This window comes from Phyllostomus discolor, chromosome 11 (assembly GCF_004126475.2).
Source record: "Phyllostomus discolor isolate MPI-MPIP mPhyDis1 chromosome 11, mPhyDis1.pri.v3, whole genome shotgun sequence".
In the NCBI taxonomy this organism is placed as follows: Eukaryota; Metazoa; Chordata; class Mammalia; order Chiroptera; family Phyllostomidae; genus Phyllostomus; species Phyllostomus discolor.
Window position 1 is genome coordinate 5695385 of NC_040913.2, and position 24187 is coordinate 5719571.

General features: G+C 51.2%; 3 protein-coding genes across 4 annotated transcripts in view; 2 read left to right on the forward strand and 1 right to left on the reverse strand.

Moving 5' to 3' along the window:
• The window catches only part of NEK5 (NIMA related kinase 5), a 50833-nt gene extending 48967 nt beyond the window's left edge, over positions 1-1866 (forward strand). The window contains 1 exon segment of the mRNA XM_036011222.1: positions 2-1866. Coding sequence (XP_035867115.1) covers positions 2-126 — 125 coding nt within the window. The 3' untranslated portion in view covers positions 127-1866.
• Positions 1867-6120: 4254 nt separating this feature from the next.
• On the reverse strand, positions 6121-14022 carry ALG11 (ALG11 alpha-1,2-mannosyltransferase). 2 transcript variants are annotated; one of them, XM_028526921.2, is made up of 4 exons: positions 13921-14022; positions 10631-10849; positions 7340-8271; positions 6121-6607 (listed from the first exon to the last, which is right to left on the reverse strand). In XM_028526921.2, the coding sequence occupies exons 1-4, from the start codon at positions 13956-13958 to the stop codon at positions 6336-6338; spliced, it is 1461 nt and encodes a 486-aa protein (XP_028382722.1). In that variant the 5' UTR covers positions 13959-14022; the 3' UTR covers positions 6121-6335. The 2 variants fall into 2 exon arrangements, with proteins under 2 accessions (XP_028382722.1, XP_035867114.1); XM_036011221.1 differs by having other exon boundaries at positions 6121-6604; positions 7337-8271.
• Positions 14023-14246: 224 nt separating this feature from the next.
• Positions 14247-24187, forward strand: part of ATP7B (ATPase copper transporting beta) — a 52608-nt gene continuing 42667 nt past the window's right edge. The window contains exons 1-2 of the mRNA XM_036011220.1: positions 14247-14592; positions 14925-15030. The gene's annotated coding sequence lies outside the window, so the exon portion shown is untranslated. The remainder of the gene's footprint in view (positions 14593-14924; positions 15031-24187) is intronic.

Genomic DNA, 24187 nt, shown 5'->3' on the forward strand with positions numbered 1-24187 from the left:
AGCGCGCAGGAATGTGCAGACCTAAAGGAAGGCGTGGAGACCATTCCTACTTTATCTAATAGGAAAATTTTTATTGTTGGTGAAGACCAAGGAACATCAACCACCAGTCAAAATATGCAAGTGTGATTATTGTTTTTTTTTTTTAAGCCATACATTAGTATCTTGCCAACGTACTAAACATTCAAACCTGTAGAGAATTTTTGTGAGTTTATTCGAGCCAAACTGACAACAGTTGCCGGGAAGCAGTATCTCAACAAACTGAGAAATGCCCTGGGGAATGGCAGTTTAGCGCCTTATTTTATACTTTACACTCAAAACAGGAAGTGTAGAGGGGTTACAAGAAATCCATTGGTGGTAGATTTAGGGAGGCGGGAGAAAACCAAGGTGTGTTGGGGGGAACCTCTGGGATTGGATAAAAAGTAAAATGATAGGCACTTCTACACAGGTGGGCACAGGGGCGTTAACAGTCAACAATGAACGCGATAGCAGTATCAGTGAGACTTGTGGTCTCCCCCTGGCGCGGTGCCTGTGCTTGGGAGGGTCTGGAGAGAGGAAATCTGACATCCCAAAGGTATGTTATCATAGATGCAACGAGACAATCGCCCGGCTCAGTTAAGGTAAAGATTGACCTCTGTTAGGGGAAACACACCAGCCTAGGAGGTGATTACCTGCCGCGGACCCGCTTTTCGTTAGAAAGTTTGAGCTCAGACCATTTAGGTCCCCGAGTCTGTAAGGCCGCCACGCAGGCCTCCCCTGACTCGGCAGGTTCCGCGTGCGGCCCTTTCTCGTCCACAGACCTTTTTTGTCCATATGGTGTCTTTTCAGGTACTAGTCCTAAGCTCTTGTTTATTGTAAGGCTTTTCCAGTAACCCAAAGGACTTCCTACTTTTCCTCTCTCAATGTAGACGATAGAACTAATTTTGGGCGTTGAAAGTATTGCTTTCACTTTAAAATTTAAGACACTTTCAGGTAACGTGTGTTAATGAAGAGCAGTGTGCCTCCCCCTCCAAATGTGAACAGGTGATGTCACACGCACAGGGGAACTCACGTTGCAGATGGAATTCAGCTGGCCTTCAAACAGGGCGTTCAGCTTGGATTGTCCAGGTGGGCCCAATGGAAGGGGGAGGAAGGCAGGAGACAGGGAGTGGCCTGGTGCTGCTGCCTAGGAGACAGAGAAGAGGCCCGGAGCCCACCAGAGAAAGCAGGCAGCGCCTGGAAGCTGGGAAAGGCAGGGAGAAGGGTTTTCCCCCACAGCCTCACCGACCCCTTGATGTTAGCCTAGTGAGATGCACTTCAGGTGTCTGGCCTGCAGAACTCTAAGGTGATACATGTGCCTTGTTTTAACCGAGTTTGGGGGAATTCGTTAGGACAGTGATAGAAAACTAATACAAATGCATTGATTTAAAATAGTGGATCTGCCACTTTATAAAACCATGATTTTGAAATTTCTTAAGTTACATCGAATACACTTTTTTTGAAGCTGAAGTTGACATGGGAGTAAGGCAATCGAAGGAGAGGAATAAGGCATGTTATTAATTACACACCAAAAAAATCATCTTATTATGTTTTATTGAATTATTTCGATAGTTTCAAATGTATAGGTTATACATTCTTATAATGGTCTTTTTAAATACAGTGCTTAGCACAGCGCCAGAAATGCTTCTTGAATGAGTAGATGCTGCTCCAGTTTCCTCAGTAAGACTGGGAGCTTTTTGTCAGGAGACTCGACTGTTTTTCATATTGATCGTGCAGTGACAATCCCAGTGCTGACCACTGTGCCTGTGGCTCGGCAAGTGCTGTTGATTTTCCCGCTGCCCCGGAGGACAGGGCCACTCTGTTCCTCCGTGGCAGAATCCTGCCGGAAATGCCTGCTAATAAAACCAAAACCAAAACTGCACACTGATGCCTTGCTGAACCAAGACAACAAAGGTGAGGAGAGGAAGGGTTGGTCAGGTTAGTTGTAAGGTCTGCGTAGTATCGCCATGTGGTATAATTTTATTAACTGTGGGGAGTGCAGGGATGTGTCCAAGTCTTTTATGCCTTTATTTTCCCGGTGATATCTGAGGGGCCATTCTTTAAAAAGGGTAGATTCTGCCCTGTTAAGGAGAGGGCTCCATACGGTCACATCATGAAGCTGGGACTATTTAAAAATCTCTCAGCATTGTGTTCAAACTCGGTGACACACGTCCCGAGGGACTGGAGCGTCGACAATTCCACACCCCTTTCAGTGGTCAGTGTGTGCATGCTTAATTTACTTTTAGGACATTATCTGGCTCAGACATATCCCATCTGCCAGTGTCTCCAGGTAACCCTCATTCCGTCTGCATGGTATTTGAAAGAAGGGGACATGCAGCACTTCCTGAAAATCATCCACATCCGAGGATCAGCCCATTACAGTGTGCAGGGAAAACAAAAGGAATGAATGTTTAGGCATGAGTGTATTGGGTTTGCTCCAATGACAAGATGCTCGGCTCAAGTTTCCTGTAGGTGACAGCCCCCAAGCCTGGTTATGATGCACTCCAAGATCTGAGCTCTGTGCGGTAAATTAGATGGTATTCACTGGGATGCGTATACATACCTGCGAGGTTTTCCAACCCGCTTCAGCCCCTCATGCACCCTACCCACCTGGCACACACCATCACCTAATCATGTTGTAGAGACAGTCCTGGTTACTGTTCTCTACTTCCAGGCGTGGCCGCATCTGCCAAATTGAAACTATTGAGCAGACCTGCATGCGCTTTTAGGGTATATTTGATTGGGAAAATCAGGCATCGTTATGTATGTTAGCTACCAAACGGATCCCTCTCTAAATGGTGCTGGGTGTGTCAGGCCTGAACTCCCCTTCCAAGTGTCTGGGACATTTACCTACAGTCCACGCAAGCACGCAGCCCTAGAGCATCAGAGGCGATGCTCCCCCAGAGCCAGAGGAGGCCTTCGGTGTGGGCGGGGGCAGAGAAAACTCGGGGGGCAGGGGAACAGAGGGAGAGGCGGGGCACACCGCAGGCAGGGGTCTGACTGCTTCTGGTGCTTGTGTGACACAGTGTGGGGGGGCAGCAGCTTTCCTCTGCCCTTCCAGGATCTTCCAGTTGGTCTAATAGTTAAGTCTGCACGAGACAGAGGAACGAGAAAAACAGCCGAATTTAATTACAAATGTGTGTATGGGAACCCCACACACCGGGGAGGTCCGGAGACAAACAGAGAGGATGGGGGGACGTGGCATTCCGAGCCAAGGATGCTGTAAGGCGCCCTGGGCTGCAGGGGGGAGGAGGGACACTTGCTGGGCATGAGGGCGGATGTTCAGTGCCTGGAAGTTCGCCTTGCCTGCCCCACGAGAGAGGTTATAAACTTATTTCTGGCGACACCTCTCGCTGTGGGCAAGGCCCTGCATTCACATTCCTGCAGGGAGAGGTGGAAGTTTCTCTTGAGACCCACAGGGCCTCGACTGCCTTCAGCTGACACACAGGCTGCCAGCGGCATGTGTGGGGGGTCCGGCCCTCCGCCCCCTCAGGAGGAGTCCCTGCGCCAACGGACCGCTCTGGCCCAGGCAGGCCCTGCTCCCCTGATCACATCGCAGCTCTGGGCCCCAGGGACATTCACGTACAACGAGACAATATTCTGAAAGCACTGACAATCATGCTGGCCCCTGTCTCATAATTCTGTCTCCAGTTTTGTAAAATGCCCTGAAAATTATTAAAATAAAGCTCTGCTGCACAAAAATGTTTTGTACGTCTGAAATATTTATTTAAAAAAGATATTTAAAAAACCTGCCAACCTATTCATCATGGGTACAAGAGGCAAGATGATTTTGTTGCCTTAAATTTTTTTTTTTTGCCCTTTCTTAAAAATAAATTTTCTTGGCATGTGAAGCTTGATGATAATAAGTAATTCAGAACAGGGAGACTACGCGAGGGGCAGAAACATACCAACCACACCAGGAGAAGTGCCCAAGACAATGAAACTCACTTCTTCAGATCACGGTTCGACACAGTGGTTCCGTACCTGCTGCAGCCGAGTCCGTCGCATCTGGACCCAGACAGATTCCTACACACAGACCACGCACAGGAACTGGAGGCAAGAACGTAGGTCACCGTGGCTGTGGCTGCGGGGTCAAAGCAACACCTTTCGGAATAGACGCTCAGAATTTCTCCAGGCGGGTGCGGACGTGGCTTTGACACTTTTCATGGTTTCATCGTTCAGAAAAAAAAAAAAAAAACAACCACCTTCCACATGAGGAACATCAAAGTAAACATATGCAAATCATGTTTTTCAATGTAGTGATCGGTAAAAATTATTTTGGAGAAACAAGTCTAAGAAATATTTAATGGAATTTCAGATCCCTTTCTTCTTACTACATCCTCTACTCTGTTCTCTTTCAGTTCATCTTTGCCCCATGATTTCCTCTGGGTGGAGGGTTAGGCTGGATCCCACCTCAAAGTCTAAGCGAGAGATAAGAAAGCCCAGGTTATAATCCTGATTCCGTCATTACACAGCTTTGTGATGCTGAAGGAGTCTCGATGCTTTCAGCTGTTCTTCTCTGTCAAGTTAAAAGTAAAACTGGACTTGGTAGCGTTTGTAGCTTTCCTTCCAGCTCCAATTTCCCCCAGTCTTTCTTTTCTAAACTGAGGAATCTCCAACACAAAGCTGTGCTGCTTTTTATCCGGAGGACAGCAGCCGGCCGGCAGACAAACCAGCAGTGCGATCGGGTGCAGGTAATATGCGGCCGCCCACGAGTGGAGAGAAGACGGGAAGGAGCAGCACGCCCTTCGTCCTGCCCCTCACGCGGACGGGCAGCAGCCGGGAAGGAGGGCAGCTCCCCGGACCAGGGGGTGCTGAGCAGGCATGCAGGGAATGCCGAGAGGCGCTGGTCCCCACAGCCGCGCGGCACGTGCTCATGCTCATCTCTGTCACACTCGTTCTTGCGGACAGAAGGCCTGCTCGTGGCTCTGGTTCCCGGCTGCTGGTGTGGTGACCTGGAACCTCCATGGGCCCCAGTGCAGTGCGGAGGACAGGATTACAGAAGACACGTACCATACGGCACCTTCAGTCAAAGGGACTTCTGTCACCTCCAAAGCGCTTCCACCTCCTCGCCACGTGGCACCAGGACTCGAGGAGGCAGCGAGGACGGGCACCACCGTGTCCAGGCTGTGGGTGAGGCCCAGGAGGAGGATGAGGGAACAGCTTGGACATCGGAAGATGGGAGGTTCGTGAAGACGAAGCTGAGGTCAGGCCGGGGCAGTCTAACTGCTCGTCCTGTGCCCTCTTCAAATCTCCACCTGGTGGTCCTGGAATGCGCGAGGCTGTGCACAGGGGCCGTGCACTTGGGTCTGTACATCACAGCGTCGTTGTCACCATCAGAAAAACAGCCGCTGGTGATGCTCTCGGTCAGACTGCTGAAGGACCTAAAGCTGACTCCCGGCCCCTGCAGGGTGGAAATGCTCAGGGACCACGAGAGGAGGCCCAGACCCCTGTGCCCGGTGCCCTGAACAAACACCAGTTCTGGGGAAGCTCCCGGCAGCACCTCCGGCTCCAGGTGCCGCGCACACACCCACGGAGCAGTCGCAGTAGGCTTGCCTTTCGACTGAAATGTGATTGGGCCTGCTTAGAGACCCCTCTTCCTTTTAGGAAACTCACTGGATGCACTCAAAGAGGTCCTCTACAATACTGTTTAAAATGTACATGTACGGCCCTGGCTGGCGTAGCTCAGTGGATTGAGCGCGGGCTGCGAACCAAAGTGTCGCAGGTTCGATTCCCAGTCAGGGCACATGCCTGGGTTGCAGGCCATGACCCCCAGCAACCGCACATGGATGTTTCTCTCTCTCTCTCTCTCTCTCTCCCCTCCCTTCCCTCTCTGAAAATAAATAAAATCTTTAAAAAAAATAAAATAAAATGTAGATGTATCAGAATCTTCCTGTTTCAAAAATGTCAGAACAGCTCTAAAGTACTAATCACGGATCAGTCCTCCATTTTTCTTTCAACATTTCCTTTTTTTCTAAAAGGAAATTCTTTCTTGGTTACTAGAGAAGAGTGGTTTGACACGTGAGACTTGAAAAATATGGATTCTACCAAAATTAAGAGTATCTATTTTTATCCCTTTAAGATACATATTTTTCAGATTTTGAGACTAAGCACGGACCTAAAATTTTTACACTTAAACATACGAGGTTACCTTTTCCATTTGGGTAATTTTGCTTTTTGTCCTTGAAATAAATACCTTGTTGCCTATGTGTCTCAAGGGCAGTATGCCCAGGCCGACTTTACCTCGAGACGGAATGAACTTAGAAATAAGCACTGACACATTACATGACGTATCCAGCTTGCACAGACGTGACGTGGCGTTACTCAAACAGCTTCTCCACGCACGCCAGGAACGCCACGTCGAACTCCTGGTCGGAGAACCGGCCCACGGAGGCGCGGGCGCTGCCCCGGATGCGGAGCCTCTCCTCCGCAGGCAGGGACAGGATGTGCGCCATGGTCTCCGCGTAGTCGTCCTCGCCCTCCGCCAGGAAGCCCGTGACTGCGCCCCCGTGAGGGACGACGATGTCCAGCTTCGGGCCCCCCGAGTTGTGCGCCAGGACGATGGTGCCGGCCGCCATGCACTCCACGATGCCTGGGGAGACACGAAACCACGCGGTCCGCTAAGGACTGGGATGGGAAAGGGTACGGGAGAAGCGGCAGCCTCAGCGTGGGAGCCTTCACTCTCGTTCGTGTATTTCCCCCGGCACCTCGCAGTGGGAGGCACAAGCAGGCACTTGTGACAAGTTGAACCAAATTAGACACAAACCAGTAGTTGATTTTACACCAAAATGCGGGCGTAGCGGGAGGTCAGAGGAGAGAGGGCGATGAGTGCCGGGACAAACAAGGCTACGTTAGGGGCAGGGAGGCCGAAGCTGAGCGCTCGTGATGGGACCTGGCCGGAAGGACAGGAGAGGCCATTCCGGGACTGGGAACAGGCTAATAAACACAGCAGAGAACTCCGGGGAGAAGGCCACCCGAAGACAGTAGTGCTCAGCGTCTGATGCAGACAGACGCACTGAAGCTGCACCGAGATGCCAGACCTGGGCCTCGCCCAGGGAGTCGCGCTGGGTCCCACGGTGGGACGGTGGGACGGGGCAGGGCGCAGGAAGCCGCCCCAGCCGCAGACGGGGGTGGGGGTGGGCGGGGAGAGGACCATGGTGGCTGAGAGCAGGGGCTGCCTGGGCTGGAAGGTGGGCCTCCCCTCTCTACTGCGTGACTGAACTTGGGCACGCTCTCAACCTCTCTGTGTCTGAGCTTCTTTACAAGACAGGAAACCCGCCAGGATGTACTCATTTTATCCAGACACGTTAGAGGACAGACTCACCAATCCCAAAATGCTCGTTCCACATGGTGTGCAGACCGATGGTTCCTTCGGCCAGGTAGCTCTTCAGCTCCTCAAACGGAATGTTTATTTTAAATTCCACCTCCTCCTGAACGCCCAGCTCCTCGCAAAGCCTTCTCAGCTGGGTCACCCTGAGCTCATCGTCCTGGTTGCGGCAGCCTCCGATGAGGACGAGCTTGAGGGAGGGGAGGGCCTCGGCCTTCTTCCTGCCCAGCAATTTGGCAAAGGCTCTGATCTGCAAAGCGTGGTTCTTTTCGGGCCTGAACTGGCCCACGGACACCAGCAGATGCCCCGGGGCCGTCCTCTTCCCCTGCAAGGGGATGTCCAGGAACGCCCGCACGTCGCAGGGCGGGTAAACGGTGTCGGTGCAGTGCCCGACCTTCCACAGCGAGAGGATGTGCTTCCGCGTCCAGGAGGAGTTGACCATGACCACGTCGCTGCAGGACCCCACGAGCCCGTACAGGAAGGCGAAGAAGTGGTAGTAGAGGAGCTTCGCCGCGCTCAGCACGGGGTTCCTGGCGATGCAGGCCGCGTTGTTGAACCCCGCGCTGCGGCTCCTCACCGCGGACAGCATGTCCGTGCTGATGGTGGGGTAGTGCACGTAGCTGCCCACGCGGCAGCCGCCCACGTACTTGAACAGGGGCAGCGTGAAAGCGTAGCCCATGGAGTCGATGTACACGTCGGGGACGCACCGCGACAGCGCCTCCCAGCCCAGCAGCAGGGACCCCAGGCTCTGGAGCAGCAGCGTGAAGTGGGGGTACAGGGAGTCTTCCACGAGGTGGCGTCGCCTCAGGAAGACGAACGTCACCGGGAGGCGCAGTCTGATGTTGAACCTTCTGGAGGCGCCCTCCAGGATCTGCTCACCGCTGACACCCACATCGCCGGTGTAAACGACATACACAGCTGCGGGGTACCTAGGACAGAGGAGTCAGGGAGTTCACTGGTCTAGGTCAAAATCAAGCCAAGAGTTGTAGACGGTTTTTTCTCGCAATCTTAGAAGCTTATTTTCAGACTAAAAAAAAAATGTTTCCTGCTGCGTTTCGCTCATCGCATTTGGACTACCAATCGATCACCTTCTCACCAGCCTGCAAGCAGGGTGTCAGTCTTTCCGGCGAGACTTCCAGTTCCTGGCTGCCGCCTCCACTAAGCATCTCGCAGAGAGCAGACACAAACAAAAACTGCTGATTTATAAATGAGACGTTTACGTTTTCAAGAATTAAAAAATACTTTGACAACTTTCTCTGTATAAAAATGGTAACAAAATATTAATAAAATACTCTAAACAAGAGTCACTAAAGATACCTTTACACAGGCCCGTGGACGCTAAAGCACTTCCCAGTGTTTCCTGGGAAAGGCAGGGAGGAGCTAAAACCCAGATCGTGTGCCTACGTCGCAATGAGACGTATAATGATAATGGGAATACGTAAAAGTGTACTCCAGTGACTGTTTAATGCTTCGGCCTCCCTCTTACTGTGTAATTATTCTTTAAAACATTAAATATTTGGTATGAGCTCCTGGATTCTGGGGATCCAAGGGTGAGAGTCTCTATCCCCAAGGAGCTCAATCCAGTCAAGAAAAGATACATAAACTGCACAGCTGTGTGCTATGTGTTGATGAAGAGCCACCCAGTTCCGGGCAAGTCAAAAGGATAAACATTGAACTGCTCCTCCCTGGCCCCCTCCCAGCATCCAGAATGACCTTTTTAAAATGTGAAGAGGAATGTCATTGCTGGTAGCGTAACGACGGCCACAAAGTCTGTGACACTATTCCCATTAGCAGGTGGGTTCTAGGTCCCCTCCCTCGGAGCAACAGCGGGCTCTGCGACTGCTTCTGCCAACAAGATAGGGCCCAGCTGCGCCAGTTTCTGGACCCCAGGCTATGCGGCTTCCATTCCACTCCAGGGCAGTCAGCGGTCATACAGGAAGCCCAACTATCCTGCGACCTCCGTGGTGTGTGCAAGCCCAAGGCGGTCACCCGGAGGAGAGGCTGCCAGGCGACAGGGATGCCCGACCGCCCCCAGCTGGTCCAGTCCTCTTGGCCCAGGAAGCAGCTGTGAGGGGAAAGCCTCCCGCCGACACCAGCCCCAGCTGCCATTTGTTGTGACTGTGACACAGCAGCACGAGGGATTCCAAACAGGTCCCATCGGGCCCCCCCACTATGAGAAATAACAACAAATTCTGAAAGCATTACATGTTGGGGTGGCTTGTTATGCAGCAAGAGGTAATCAGAATATCATCTCTTTGCTTAACTCCCTGGGGGTGAAAAAGGTGATCCGATCTGATCATAAATTCCTAACAGAGCAGGTCCTGGCGGGTTTTCAGTCCTGCCCCAGGCCTGAGTCTTATTTACGAAAAGGCTTATTTTTGCCTAAGACAAGCCCTGTCCACTGTGTCTGTGCCTCTGGGTCAATGCCTCTTGGAAACGCCTCTCTTCAGACACGGCCTTCTAAAGGGTGACCATCCTCAAGAGAGCACACGACCTTCCAAAATATCCTCACCCAGGGATACTTTATTATTGTATTATCCTACTTTAATTTCTGATACAACATTTCTCACCTTTGCTTATTATCTTGTTTCTCTCCAAGTGCAAGGTCTGCAAGAGGGACTTGGTCTGTCTTGTTCCCCCTTTACTTTCTTATTTATTTATTTATTTATTTAGTTTTAGAGAGGGAAGGGAGGGAGAAAGAGAGAGAGAAACATCAATGTGCGGTTGCTGGGGCCTGTGGCCTGCAACCCAGGCATGTGCCCTGACTGGGAATCGAACCTGCGACACTTTGGTTCACAGCCCGTGCTCAATCCACTGAGCTACGCCAGCCAGGGGCCCCTCTTACTTTCGATTCCTTTTGCAGCACCTGAAACCAAGTAGCTCCCCCCAAATACTACTAGGTATGAGGGGGGAAAAGCCTAAAACATTAAATGATGTGTATATATATGTATATATATATACAGAATATATATATACACCCTATATATAAAACACCCTATTCTTGCTAAGATGGCAACATACTGAAGACTGTCCAACCGATAATGCTATCAGAACTACAATCAAACAGATGCTTCGTCAAGACTATTTCGGGGGTGCCACTACGGAGCAGAGTGCTCCACGGAACTTGCTGTTCAGTTAGAAAGGGAATTCCTGGCTATGCAAGTGGTACTAGAGAATGTGGTATTACAAAACCATTCTGGGTCCTGATTTCAAAAAACCATTCTGGGTCATGCTTCTTTAAAAGACGACAGCAACATAACAGATCAGCTAAGGAGGATGCATACCCACTTTTTCTGCAGGGCCCTTAGCGCGCACCACAGGACTCGCTCCCCGCCTCCGCCGGCGTTGCAGTACGGATGGAAGAAGGCGACCACCACTTTTTGGCCAGTTGGTGCTGAGGCTTTCTTTCTCTGTAGCGCGACTCTGACTCTCCAAAGTGCAAAGATCAGACACAAGCATAAAGTTCCACATACGATTAGTCCAGGGAAGAGTAATGAATAAAAAAACCTGAAACAAGAGGGAAAAGATGGAACTGGATATAATTAAACGAATTTAAAGCCCATTAAATGAAAATAGGACTACAAAGTACATATCCACTTTATGTATTATATATTAGGAACAGAGAAAATTTTTATAGCTTGCAAGTCTGCTAACAAAACACTCAATTATGAAAATTCTAATGTGACAAAATATCCAGCGATAAAAGTGTAAGTCCCCTTTAATTCCAATCTCCACAGTTACCGTTAACAATTTAATGTATTTTTCCTTTCTAATCAACAGTAAAAATCAAGGTTGAGCTACCTTTCCCCTAATTCAGCGTATGTGTTAAAAGATTAATAGAAATTTAATTATTAATGTCAACATGACATTAGTCCCAGCACCTGACCATCAAAGTGACAATAGGGAACTGCCCAAAATGTCTTCCTGAATGATTCATGTTCCACTAGTTAAAAGTCTGGGGAAACAGTACATCACTTTTATTCTCTCACTTCACAGCAAGAGGAACAATGTCTGAGGCGAGAGGAACGGAATTTAAATTTCTCCGTTTCTAGTCTGAGGTCTGCATCCGATCTGTCCATACCCTAAAGTCGCTGCCTTCCCTTACTTCCTGTGGATGAGCTGCCGAAGACCCACTGATGCCCCCCCCACGCACATTAGTGAACCCACTCCCACACTCCTGCTGGGAGGTCCTCTGTGACTGCCAGGTCGGCCGGGTGAGGCTCTGCAAAGGCACAGACCCAGCCTCGCTCACCGCCACACCCCACAGCCTGGGCACAGATGTGGGTCAGCTAAACGCACAATTTTATTACCTCCTCAGACGTCTCTTAAATTATGTCAAAATAATTTCTCGTAATCTCTTTCTCTTAGGGTTGGTTTCCAATTTAGTGTTTATAATACCATGCCTACCCTTTATGAAGGATTAGAGGGGCTTACAAGTTACAAAAACAATAAAATACTAAAACTTAAATAGTGAAAAGTCAGGGAGCAGGGGAAATGCCGAGTCAGAGTATGTTTCAGGGGGGCTGAGACAGGCTGGTGGGGAACAGACAGACATGCAGGCTCTCAGTCTGTCCGTGGCGCCGAGCAGGAGACTGGGCTCGGCTGCTCAGTGACCCAAGCAAATGTGGGCGTGTACTGTGTAGTCATGTAGTTTTCGTTGTCATGTGTAGAGAACACACAACTTTTTGGGGAAAATAAGTATCTTATTGATATTCAGGTTTGAAATAAACTTCTCACGTGGGATTTCCTTATTGTGATCAAGCCCTTCACTTGAAGAGGTATTTCACTTGTTAAAATGATGTCGACTCAGGATAACTTTCTACTCACAAATTACCGAGGGCCCCATATAGTTCTTGTTTAACGTCAGGTTTTCCCAACTCTGATGCTGTGGACATTCTGGACCAGATAATTCTTTGTTGTGGAGGCTGTCCTAGGAGCAGTAGAGGATGTTTAGCCATATCTCTGGCCTTGACCCCTGGATGCCAGTGACACCCTGCCAATCAAAATTGCCTTCAGACACGGGTAAACGACCCGCAGGGGCAAAATCGCCCCTACTGAGAACCGCTGGTTTACAATGATTATATCCAGCAATATTTAGCATATTAGAAATGAAAGCTGATGAATTACAAATACACATGAATTCATTAAAAAATGACAAACCCATTACTTGTTAATATTTTTAAAGAACCTTGTATTTTCCAAACCAAAAAAGAAAACTTACTAAAGTTGTCACTGTTTATGTTTTGCAAATCTCTTTGATGTCTGGCTTAACAGAAGACAGCGGCTTCTTGGATCTGCCTCTGCATTCAACCTGATATGTTGTTTTGTTCACGTATATGAAGAAAATACAGACTCACTCAGATATATAGAAAAGGGAGACTATTTTAATAGCATTTTCAGAGAGGTGGGGGTAATTTTCTGTGGTACTATACCAAATTAGAAAAGAGAGTCATTCACTCAGCAAACATTTATTTAGCCATCATTATGTGCAAAACACTGAGTTAGGGATATTTCAAATGACAGGGAAGAATGTGAAGGCTCTGAAAACAGACTTTCCCATTCAAAATGTTTTCAAAAATCATTACAGAATTTGAAGTACAAGGGACAAAAATGAACAATACCTGAATTTTGGAGAGAATATGTAAATACTACTATTGAGGATGCTATTCTGTTAATTATAAAATTTCAACTTGAACTAAAAGGGCGGGGCCAAAGTAGGTTTACAGGTGTGAGCACGCAAAAACAGTTTCTTCTTATACTAATCCCTTAGTAGTAATTACTGCATTATTTTTCATATGCACACCTGTAAACCTCCTTTTGCCCACCCTGTATGTAGGTGTTAAAAGAACTGGTTACACAGAATAGACTAGACTAGGTCTTCCTGTTTTATTAGTGCAGGGCAAGGCAAGTAAAATACCGCACCCGTTCAACAACAAACGTGGGGGGAAAGTCTAGGATTTTTCCAAATGTTAATAGTCATTATCTCCAGGAGGGCAGCATTCCTGGCCAGTTTTCACTTTTGCTCATTTCCTAATTTCTCCGTAAGAAACCATTCATTACTTATGTAATAACGATAAATGCAGTAATACTTCATATGACTATTCTTACATTAATTAGAAATAAAGATCAATGGACGATGAAGAAGCAGGGGATTCAATAAAAACTTTGTATTTAAGTGACGTATGTTAATGAGAATAAGAAACTAAGGCGTGAGAAGGAAGATCCCTTTTCTTTGCCAAAGAGACAGACATGACAGATTGGAAAATGAGGAACAGACAGGAATAATTTGACAGATTAATGGAGTGTAAACAAGGGAAAGAAACAGTTGAAAAAGAGAGGGAACCTCAATCCCTCGGCCAGCAAAGGGGCAGGCGGAAAAAAAGCGGTAAACTGAGTCTTGCACCCAGCCGGCTCCAGTCCAGCACGAAGACCCCGAAGTGAAAGAGCGCTCAGTGGCCTTAAGAAAATAGGGTTACATTCGTGACAAGGAAATCGCTTCCCCGCAAACTTCCACTGCGTGGACGGACAAGCACCACCGCAAGACAGAAACCTGTGAGCTCGCAGCACCGACTGCTCACCTGAGTAAGTCGCACCAACCCCTTGCGGCGGCCGCCATCTTTAGTTGACCCCAGGCTTCAGGAAGCGCTTCGCTATTTCTCTTTTCTATTGGCTACTGAGGAAGCGTGCGCTGTTTCCCCGCCTTCAAGAGGCCGACTCTACGTTTCAATTGGTTTACGATTGCAGCTTCCCACGGCCTTCCAGCCAATAGGATCGCTAGGGGTGTGGCCAAGTTTTCTGGCGTGTCCTGTGCGGGTTGCGCGGCCCATGGGCGGGGCTGTAGTGGGAGGTGGGATGGAGGGGGCGTGGCCGGTGATGGATGGCTGGTTCTCCCGCCCTTGGCCCCCCTCCCCCACTGGAACCCTTTGCTCCGGGGACCCGGCCCCTGGCGCAGAGCCGGCCATCCGTTGGAGACCAATGGGAGGTCCTTGCATGTCTCGGATCGATTTTCCAGGCACTGAGTTCACACCCGAGGTGGCTGCGGCGTGTGAGGACCGCGGTTCCCGGGAGCCAGGCGCGGAGTGGGAGAGCGGACCCCACGCGGGCGCCGGCAACACCGCACTTCCTCCTGTCGCGGTGGGCGAGCCTCGGGATCAACATCTCTGACCCCGGTCTGCGAAGCTCACCCGCCCTCCTTCCCTCCTCGGCACACGCCGGAGCTGAAGACCGAGTCCAGCGCGCACCGGCTCGAGGTAGCGGAGATGCGGGAGGGAAGTTGGGCTCCTGTAGGGGTCCCGGCTCCACCGAGGCATCAGCAGGCCGGCCTCTGGGTGTGGGTGTGGGTGAGGGTCCGAGGCCCACCCTCCCGTCTCGCTCCTTCGCCTGCGTCCCCAACGGCCAGGGGTGCGATGACACGCAACTTTGAATTAATCCGCACAGTGAGGGCAGTCGATCCCCTTGTCCAAAATGCAAGGGCCGGTTCCCAGGCCCCGGCTCTGCTTAGAGCCGAACCGAAGAGATGCCATCCACACCCCGCTCCTCTTCTCTCTGGGGTTTAACACCGCGCTGCTTTTTCACCAACCAGGTGACCTTTGGGCTGCGGACCGGATCACAGAAGAAACTGGTTTCTCCGGGAGAAGATTCCTGAGCAGGAGAGACAGATTACAGCTAGAGAAGGGGCCAGTAGGAAAGTAAGTTTCCTTCCCCCCGGTGCTGTGTGGGCACGCTACCCGGAGGGCTCCCCACGTCCACCTGCTCCCCTGCGTCCTCGCTCCTCGCTCTGCTCCTGAGGGTTGGCTGGGAAGGCGGGGCGCCGCAGCCCTACCCCCAGAGGAGTCACGGTCTGGGAGAGGAGCACCCTTTCGAAAGGGCATGCCTTTACCTGAACTGGTTTTCAGGAACAATTTCAAACCGGGAACTCTCCCGTTGGCCATTATGCTGGGGAGGTTAAGTGAGCGTTGAGTTGCTGGGTAAGAGCCCTAAGTGCTCAAGAAGATGCAATCAGTCCCCTGCGGAAGATTGGTGCAGAGTTGGTGCGGAGACCCTTTTTTGGTCTCCCGAGGTCCTGCAGCTTTTTTGTTTTAAAGAGCTATTTCCAATTCATTTTCCTTAGACAAGTAACCCATTATTAGTACAGTGTCTTAAAGTGCAAACAGTACAGGGATATACAGCATGAAAAGCAGATCAATTTTCTAATCCTTTTGTATTTATGTCCATATGTCTTCATTCATTCAGCAAATATTTATTGAATACTTACCAAATTTCAGGCGGTGTTGAGCTGAAAATACATACATAACATATGTATTGTATACATATCCAGAGAAATCTTTAGGTTTGGTGCAATTTTGAGCATTCAAAATTTTTGCTTTATACACATGAGATCACATAGTGTGTATTCTCTCCAATCCTGCCCCCCCCCCCACAGTGTGACAGTTTATTTTGGAGATTGTTTCATGTTGATACATAAGCATCTGTTGTGTTCATTTTAACCTCTCCACAGTATGGAGGCATCTTAATTGTGTTTACTATTTACCAGTGGGTGGACATTCTGTTTGCTTTTTCCTCACCTCACCTCCTCATAGCAAGCCAGGCTGTAGTAGGCATCCGTGTGCACAATTTATAATGCTGACACTGAAGCATTTCTTTACAACAGACACCTAAGCCTAGTTTGCTGGTCTAAAGAGTAGGCTGTGCCTTTCCTATGGATTCCTGAAAGTAATTCAACATTATTTATTGCATGTCCTATGGTAGCGAAATTCGTCTAGGCTTTGGTGGCACAGAAATGAAATCTCGTGGACTGATGGGTGGGTGGTCCGGACAACCGATGATTCTTAGCGTGATGATGCGGCATCTGACGGAGGTATGGGGAGCACACACGTGGGGGAGGGCTGACCTGCACAGAAGGGGAGAGCCTTCCAACCGCTGCACTGACCCCACCCCTCCACGCGTCAGAAAAATCTTCAGCCTTCCAGATCAGGCTTCAGACCTGCCTCTTCCCTGAAACTTTGTAACCACCTCTGCCCACGTTGGTCTCGTCCTCGTCTGGATTCCTTTGATAACAGTAGTAGCCGACGCTACTGAGGTTGCTCTGCACGAGGCTTTGCTGTGCCTCCTTCCCAGTGGAGCTGTCTTCCACACAGAGAAAGCTGGTTCTCCAGCCTCCTCAGTGTCCAGTGTCAGAAGCCAGCGACAGCCCTAACAGCAGCACAAGGCGTAGTTGGTACACGAGTAACTGGGGGGTGAGAGCGCTGGATTTCGGACGCTTCTTTACCTGACATCCACTTTCTTCTCCATCGCAAAGCTGGGGGCGGCCCTGCCACATGCTCCTCACTGACTCCACAGCGTAGGAACCAAGGGAGCGTCCGAGTTCAAATGTGGGCAACATCAGTCTCCTCTCTAGGACTGGCATTATCGCCAAGCGAAAATCTGCAATGTCTGTGGGTTTTTCTTTTTTTAAACTGAGTTAAAGGGAAAAGTCTGAACCGATCAAAGGTTGATGAGATAAAATACAGGGGAAAGCAGAGAGTGACGTAACTAACAGCAAATAAGACTTTAAAAACGGCAGCAATTGTGCAATCTGCTTTTGGAATGTAACAGTTTTTTTTTTTTTAACTTGGTTCCTCTAGAAACTAAAAATTACAATGCATTGGGTATTAGAAATGTTTCAACTTGTTTCTAAAAATTATTATTATAAAAGCAAGGTAACTCCATAACAAAAATTTGGAAATAAAGACCAAAGGGGGAAAATTTACTTTTCTTCCAACCACTCTCAGGATGGCTGTTGTCAGCAGGTCTGTCAATGTCCTTCGTGGTGTGCTTTGGCTGCATCTAGTTATTAAGTTTCAGAAATAAAAGAATATATTCTTGCCATGCAGAGATAACCAAAATTAGCATCTTTGGTCCAGTCTCTCCTTTCCATGCTGGGGGACCCCTGAGTCGCCTGCCCCGCCCTGCTGGCCAGCGGCCTTCTCCGCTCCTCCAGCAGAGGGAGAGCCTTGCTAGGGGAGTTCAGGCAATGGAGTGGCTGGTACTGCCGGCAGTTTCTGGTTTCTGGTTGTCCCTGCAAATGCCTTATACTTGTTCCTTGCTAACTTCCTGCGCCTCCTACAAACCATCACCACTTGCAGCCAGCCTTGTGCTCAGTCCCTACCTCCTCTGATTCTCAACAAATGAAACAACCTCAAGTCTTTCTGCGAGAAAATTGACAGCATTGTGTGCGGGTTTCTTCAACGCTCTGCCGCTCTCTACCCACCTTGTCCCCATATTTTACTTGGAGGCACGAACTCTGGCCCCAGGACAGGCCAGCCTCCTTTTAAAGAGCCTCCTTACGAGCCCTGACATACGGCTTCTTCTTGTGTTTCACTGGCCAGAACTTTGCAGAAGTTTTCAGCATTTTAAGCTTCGACGACTTTATCTTGTGTAAAACTCTGGATCCTTGTGTTCTCTTAGACTTGTCAATGCAAGAAATGTCCAAACCTGTCGGCAGTTTTTATGAGTTTATCTGAGCCAACCTGACAGCAATTTGTGGGAAGCAAAACCTCAACGGATGGCGAAGATGCCCCAGAGATTGGCAGGTTGCTGTTCACTTTACACCTTACCTACACAGTCAGAGGAGGAGACGCAAAGAGAGGGACATGAAGTTCTTTGGTGGCAGAGTAGGGAGATGGGAGAAAGCAAAGCAGGGAGGTCTCTGGGATTGGGTAAAAAGTAAAATGGAGAAACAAGTACTTCTTTCACCTTGGTGGGTGCAGGAGGGTTAACAGTGAACACGTACAGCAACGTGAGGGCCACAAGATAACGGTGAGGGGCTCCTCATGAAACCGAGAAGTTGGCCTTTGAGATGCCTGTCGAGATGCCCGGCACCGCTGGAACCAATAAGCAGAGACAGGGATTGAGTCCTTGTGGGATCTTTATTCAGATGGCTGGCCGTCTGAGAAGACGGTGGGTTTGTGTCCGAACAGACTGTCTTAAATTCTCGTTTAAACCAACCCTTTTAATGAGGAGAAGAAGGGTGTAGGTGAGGGGTTTGGAATTCCGGGGAAAAGTTGAACACAGAAAACTGCAGCTGTCTTCTGTGTCCTGGGTGGCGGGCGTCTCGCCCTGGCGCACAGCGGCTCCGATGCTGTCCTGACGGCTCGCAGTGCTCCCGCAACACAGGGGTGGGCCTGCTTCTGGTCTCCGGGAGTCAGGGCGGGGAGCAGGGGATCGGGGATCCTACCTTCAGTTCCTGAAACAATAGCTTTGAACATGCATTGATTGCTAAGCTTATTAGCTATTCCCTGAAACTAGAATTTTCCCAACATCGGAGTCCCCTGTCCTATTCAGATAATGATTTGCAAACCGGGAACGTACCCTGGTACTTTCAAACCCTGGCATGAACTGAGACCAGGCTCCGAAACGGAGGGACAGGGCAAGGTTTTTTTTAGAGGCACAAGTGGTAAGGAGGGAGCTGACGATCTAGGAGACGTGTTCTGGGGCAACAAGACCACACACGTAGCAGACTCAGTGGGCACGCCAGTGGGGTTTCCAGGTGAGAACGATGGGTAACATATGAACAAGCGTTTAGCAAAGTCCTGGTTTTAGCGCAGGCTTTTAGAACAGAAAGGGGTTTTTGGGGTTTCTTTTTTTTTTCCTCCATCACACAATTGTAGTGCAGGGATTGTTATTTCTCAGGGGTCCTGCAAGGAATATGATTTATCAGACAGTACGATGAGCCCAGGCGGGCTGTGTGCTCTGCAGGGGGTTTCAGAGCCCAAAGGGGAAAGCCGGGCGTTGTAGGCAGTTTCAGAGCTGAGGCTGCAAAAATCCAAATGTTGGGCCACGGTTAGGATGTTAAAGTTGTTACAAAGTACTCACCTGCTCATTTAGGTCACTATGCCTGCTCTTGGCAGTATTTGAGCTCAGACCCCTGGCTCGGAGTGCAAGAGAAAGGAGTCAGTGAAGGAGGAGAGAGTCGGCACTCCTTGCGGCGTCTGCAGAATGAAATGTTGAATATTCGTCTGGAAGTTGAGTGTTCTATGGCACCGGTCACATTCTGATCTGTCTGTGTTTATAGCAAACAAATACGTTTTTGTTGGGCATTCTCTGTCATTGACTCAGTCAATAAATATTTATTGAGAAACTGGAGCATAAACACCGTTTTAGCGCTGGGGATGCAGCTCCTGAGAGAGAAAACAGAATTGTTGCCCTTGTGAAACTTACATCCTAATCGGGAGACATTAAATAACTGAAATATATAGCTCGTATCAGATAGTAGTGAAGTGTTCTGGGGAAACTAATCAGGAAAGGATACAATAGTGAGGGGGGGGGGGATGTTTGAAATGTAAACATGGTAATGAGCTACGGAGCAGACCTGGAGGAGCTGAGGAAGGGGGCGGCCTCGCTATGGGGCGTTGGGGAAGGAACGTTTCTAGTTTCTAATCTGGAAAGCAGCCAGTACAAAGGCCCTGAGGCAGGCGCCTTGCTGTGTCCCAGGAATGGAAAGATCGGAGTGGTTTTAGCGGAGTGAGTGAGGATGAGGGGTGTGAGGATAGGTAGAAACGGAATGATGGGGCAAATTCTGGAAGGTTCTCTAGGTCCTTTGAAGGAATTTAGGTTTCACTCCGAGTAGAAGGCACTGCCCTGGAGGGTTGTTGGAGGATTGTCCTTATCTGACTTCCTTTTAAGGGCATTCCTCTGTCTCGGGTTGGGAAGAGCGGAAGCCAGGGCCCCCTTAGGAGGTTATTTTAACAATGCAGGTGAGCTACCCAGGCGGCTTGGACCGCTGTTGTGGTGGTGGAGGTTAGGTGGCCCAGGTGGCTAAGAAAGGATGGGGAGCCAGAAAGTCTGATGAAGGGGTTTCATGGGGGGTGGGGCCTGTGATCTGGCGGGCTGAGTTGAGGCAGGAGTCTGTGCAGACTGCAGCAGCACGGGGAAGGGTAGGGGGGTTTTATGGGTGCGTAGCAGACCCCTCACCCAGGGTGGGTCCCCCGCGGATCTTCCCCAGTGGCCAGGGTGTAGGTGTTTGCAGGACAATGTCCTCTGTCTGGGAGATGTGTGGACCTTGTTTCCGGGACAAGCTCAGGGAGAGGGGAGGGGCAGTGAGAGGGTTCCACCGGTTCCCAGCAGGACGCTGGTGGCCGTGCGTGTGTCAGCCGCTCCGGATAATAGGGAACCTGGTGGTCAGGGATTCAGCCGGCGACCAAACCTTCCTTGTTCCAGCACAGGCGATGGCTCACGTCCTCCAGGTGCCAGCGCCCTCTAGCAGTGGAGGTGCTGAAACTCGGTTAGGTGCTGGGTGTATTTTGAACCTAGAACTGACAGGATTTGCTGGGCATCTCCCTTGTCACGTGAGAGGAGGAGTTGCCTTTACTGACATGAAGAAGCAGGAGGGGTAGGATACTGGGAGCTCAGTTGCAGCCAAGTTCACGTTGGAGATGTGTGATACACATCCCACGGGAGGTATTGTCTCAGCATTTGGTCAGAAGGTGGTGTGGAGTTTGGGAGTCGTTGGCTGTAGGTGGTAATTCTACTAGTGACCAGTAATTCTACTAGTTAGATCTGAGGGCCCAGCGAGAGGCACTCCCGAGGTGGGGGGGATAAAGGGGAACACCGGGAGGGGTGGGCCGGCCCGGGAGCAGGGCCAGCTGCCTGGGCAGGGAGAGGCACTCGCCCAGGCGGTGGGGGAGGCGTCTGCAGGTCCTGGTCTGGCTGCTCCTGTTGTTTCCGTGAGGCAGGAGCAGGGCAGCGTGAAGGGCAGGGGGGTGGGGGTCTGAGGACACGGTGGTGCTGCTGGGAGGTGTGGGATCACCGTCCAGGAGAGCGGAGAGGACAGGACAGAGGTGGCTGCACTGCCGGCGGCACCAGAACCCCCTCCCGGTTCACCATCACGAACCAGCATGGCGGGCCGGCCACCTCCGTGCGGTTTGCTGCTGCATCCTTGCTGGGCCGCGGGGAGACAGACCCGGGGTCTGTGGGCACGGGGAGGCAGCCACTGTCGCAGCCGAACCAGGTGGGCACCAGGGGGAGAGGGTGGCCGAGGAGGTCGAAGGTGCAGACGGTAACGGCGGCATCAAAGCGCTGGCTTTTGCACTCGGACGACCTCAGCCTCCGTGTCTCTGGGTGGCCCTGTCCAGGTCTCGTTCACTTAGAACCAGTGTGGTTTTCTACCCTTAGGCTGTATGAGCACTCCGGCTAGCGAGCGAGCTTGGTTGTTCTTTGTGTGCTTGTCTCCGGTCACGCCGGTGCGGCGGACGTCACGCAGGGCTGACCGTTTCAGTTCTGAAGCCGCCAGGTCCCGGGGGAGTGAGGCGCAGCCACGCAGACCTCCGGGCCCACCGGCCCACCAGTCCCGGGGGTCGTGGGCCTGCAGCAGCCCCCCTCAACCCCCCTCCCAGCACCTGGCCGTGTGGACGACTTTTCAGTATTTGAATACCGTCCTCTACGACTCTTCTCTCCTAACTTGCTAACAAAAAGTCCTGAGGGCGGCCAGTGTCGTCTTTCGTGCGTAGCGCTGAAATATTTGGCTCTCAGGCTCTACATTGGATGTGTTTATTAGTGTTCTGCCCCCGTGGTGGGGGACGGGCTCTTCATTCTCCTCCTTCTCTCTCCATGAGGGAGCCCTCTGGCCTTCCCGGCAGCAGCTCAGTGTCAGGCTCTGTTGTTCAGTCCTGTCCCCGGATCCGGGACTCCTCCGCTGGCCTCGGGAGGACGGCCCCGCGGTTTTCCTGAGCGCCGCCCAGGGCTAGCCTCTGCTGGGCTGGGCAGGCTGTTTGTGGGAGTGCTGAACATGTGAATCAGGTGTCCCCCCCTCCAAATAGGGTCCTTTGTCCCGGAGGCTCTGGTAACAGGAGCTGCCCATCTGCCTCGGGCCCAGGCTCCTCGGGTTGCAAAGGGCTGTTCAGGACGCCAAAGGGATTTTCACTTCTACGGGGAAAAGAGCCGCAGCAACGGGGGAGGTGGGCCGGAGATACACAAGCTGAATCTTACTTGGGAAAAACAGGGTTTGCACGTGCGCAAGGCAGAATGACTCCGTGGTGCTCGAAGACCTGGAGTTCCAGGGGGGATGGGGGAGGGGCCAGGGGGTGTGCCCTCGCACTGCGCTAAGGGGTCCAAACGCACCTGGAGGCTCCAGGTGGCAGGCGCGTGCTCTCGCCTGCCCGCAGTCCAGCTCCGCCAGCGTCTGGTTAGCCGCTGGTACTCATTCATCACGGTGCCGAGTCTGAGGGCGGAGAAGGCCCGAGAACCTCGTCTCGGGGAGCCTGCAGGGTTTCCGGGCACTGAGCGCGCGCGCGCGCTGCATCCGCGATGGGTGCGGCCCGGCCCGAGTTGGGGGAGGAGGCTTGCCCTCCAGTACAGGGATGATCTAAAGGCTGCCAGCCTGTGGCCTCGGCAGGGCTGTGCTGGAGTCCAGATTGGGAGGGAGCCCTGGGGGGGGCGGGGGGAGGTGGAGGCCCTCTGAGGAGAGGCGGGACTTAAAGGATAAGGAGGATTAGGTGGGGCCCGGCCAACTAGGGGTCGGGTGGGAGGAAAGGGGAAGGAAGGAGCCAGAAAGTGGAGTCTGGGCCTGATTCTCCAGTCTGGGAAAGTGGCTGGAGCCCTGGCTGCTTTGTGAGGTTCTGTGGGAACAAAGGAGAATCCACCGTTTCCCCTAGGCGTGCTGCCCCGCCCCCATTCCTCCTCGTGTCTGCCAAACTGGAAGGGGCATTGCCACCCTCCGGGCTTCCCTCCGTGTCCTGGGCTGTGATCAGTCGGTACGGAGCCTGCAGGACTCCTGACTATTAATCTCTTCGCTCCTTGCAACCCTCCCCCGAGTCTCCGTTGTCCTGCCGGCCCAAACTGTGTTTCCAACTCACAGATGCAGTCACGTTAAGTCCTCTGCTTACAACCTGACGATCTTCCACGGCCCATGGGACAGACAGAGTCTTCATGAATTCGAACTTCATGCCCTTCATAACCTGGGCCCTGCCTCCTTTTTCTGGCTGTGTGCTGGGTCTCAGTGCCCATTTAGGAGAAAGACGTCTTTTACGTAGAGTATTTAAGTTTTTGCTCAGTTCACGGTGCTAAGAGGACGGACTTTCCAAAAGCACTTGGGACATGTGGTGCCGACACACTTTCCTTGCAAACCGTTCATTGCTACAGCACAGAAGCATTTCCGTGTACGATCTCGCAGCACCAAGGAAAAGTTGAAAGAAGGGTAGTAACTCATAGTGACTCATTTAGTAACTCTACTAAAAGACAGCGGAGCTTTGGCTGGGTGGCTCAGCTGGTTGGAGCGTCGTCCTGTACACCAAAAGTCTGCAGGTTCGATCCCTGTCAGGGCACATATGTAGGTTGCAGGTTCAGCCCCTGGTCGGGGTGTGTACGAGAGGCAACCAGTAGATGTTTCTCTCTCTCTTTCTCCCCCCCTCCCCTTAAAATCAATAAATGTATCCTCAGGTGAAGATTGGGGAAAAAAGGGGGTAGAAAGATAAATGACACTTTGGGGAGGTTTCCATTCAAAATGGCAAAAAGTTTCTTAAAAACCTGGCTCTTAAGGAGATCAGCCTCAGGTGTCTGGAAGGCCTACTTACCGTGCGCAGTGCAGGAGGCGTGAGGGGGTGAGCAGGCGTCCGTGCGTCCCGGCAGAGCCTGTCAGGACATGGGAAGGTCAGAGGAAAGCAAGCATCAGGACACGGGAAGGTCAGAGGTAAGCAAGCATCAGGACACAGGAAGGTCAGAGGTAAGCAAGCATCAGGACACGGGAAGGTCAGAGGTACGCAAGCAGGAGTTGCGTGACCGTGAGAGAGAAACCACGCAGGCTCCAGGCCCATCTCTGCCGGCTTCTTGGTGGGGCAGGCGCCTGAGGCCTGAGGCCTGAGGCCCTCGGCA

What these genes read in the sequence shown, in the direction of transcription:
- ALG11 (XM_028526921.2), bottom strand. Translation starts at nt 13,958, where the DNA reads ATGGCGGCCGCCGCAAGGGGTTGGTGCGACTTACTCAG. An exon ending in GGTTGGTGCGACTTACTCAG is followed by an intron (nt 10,850 to 13,920) that starts GTGAGCAGTCGG and finishes CTCTTGTTTCAG; the next exon opens with GTTTTTTTATTCATTACTCT. An exon ending in CTAAGGGCCCTGCAGAAAAA is followed by an intron (nt 8,272 to 10,630) that starts GTGGGTATGCAT and finishes CCTCTGTCCTAG; the next exon opens with GTACCCCGCAGCTGTGTATG.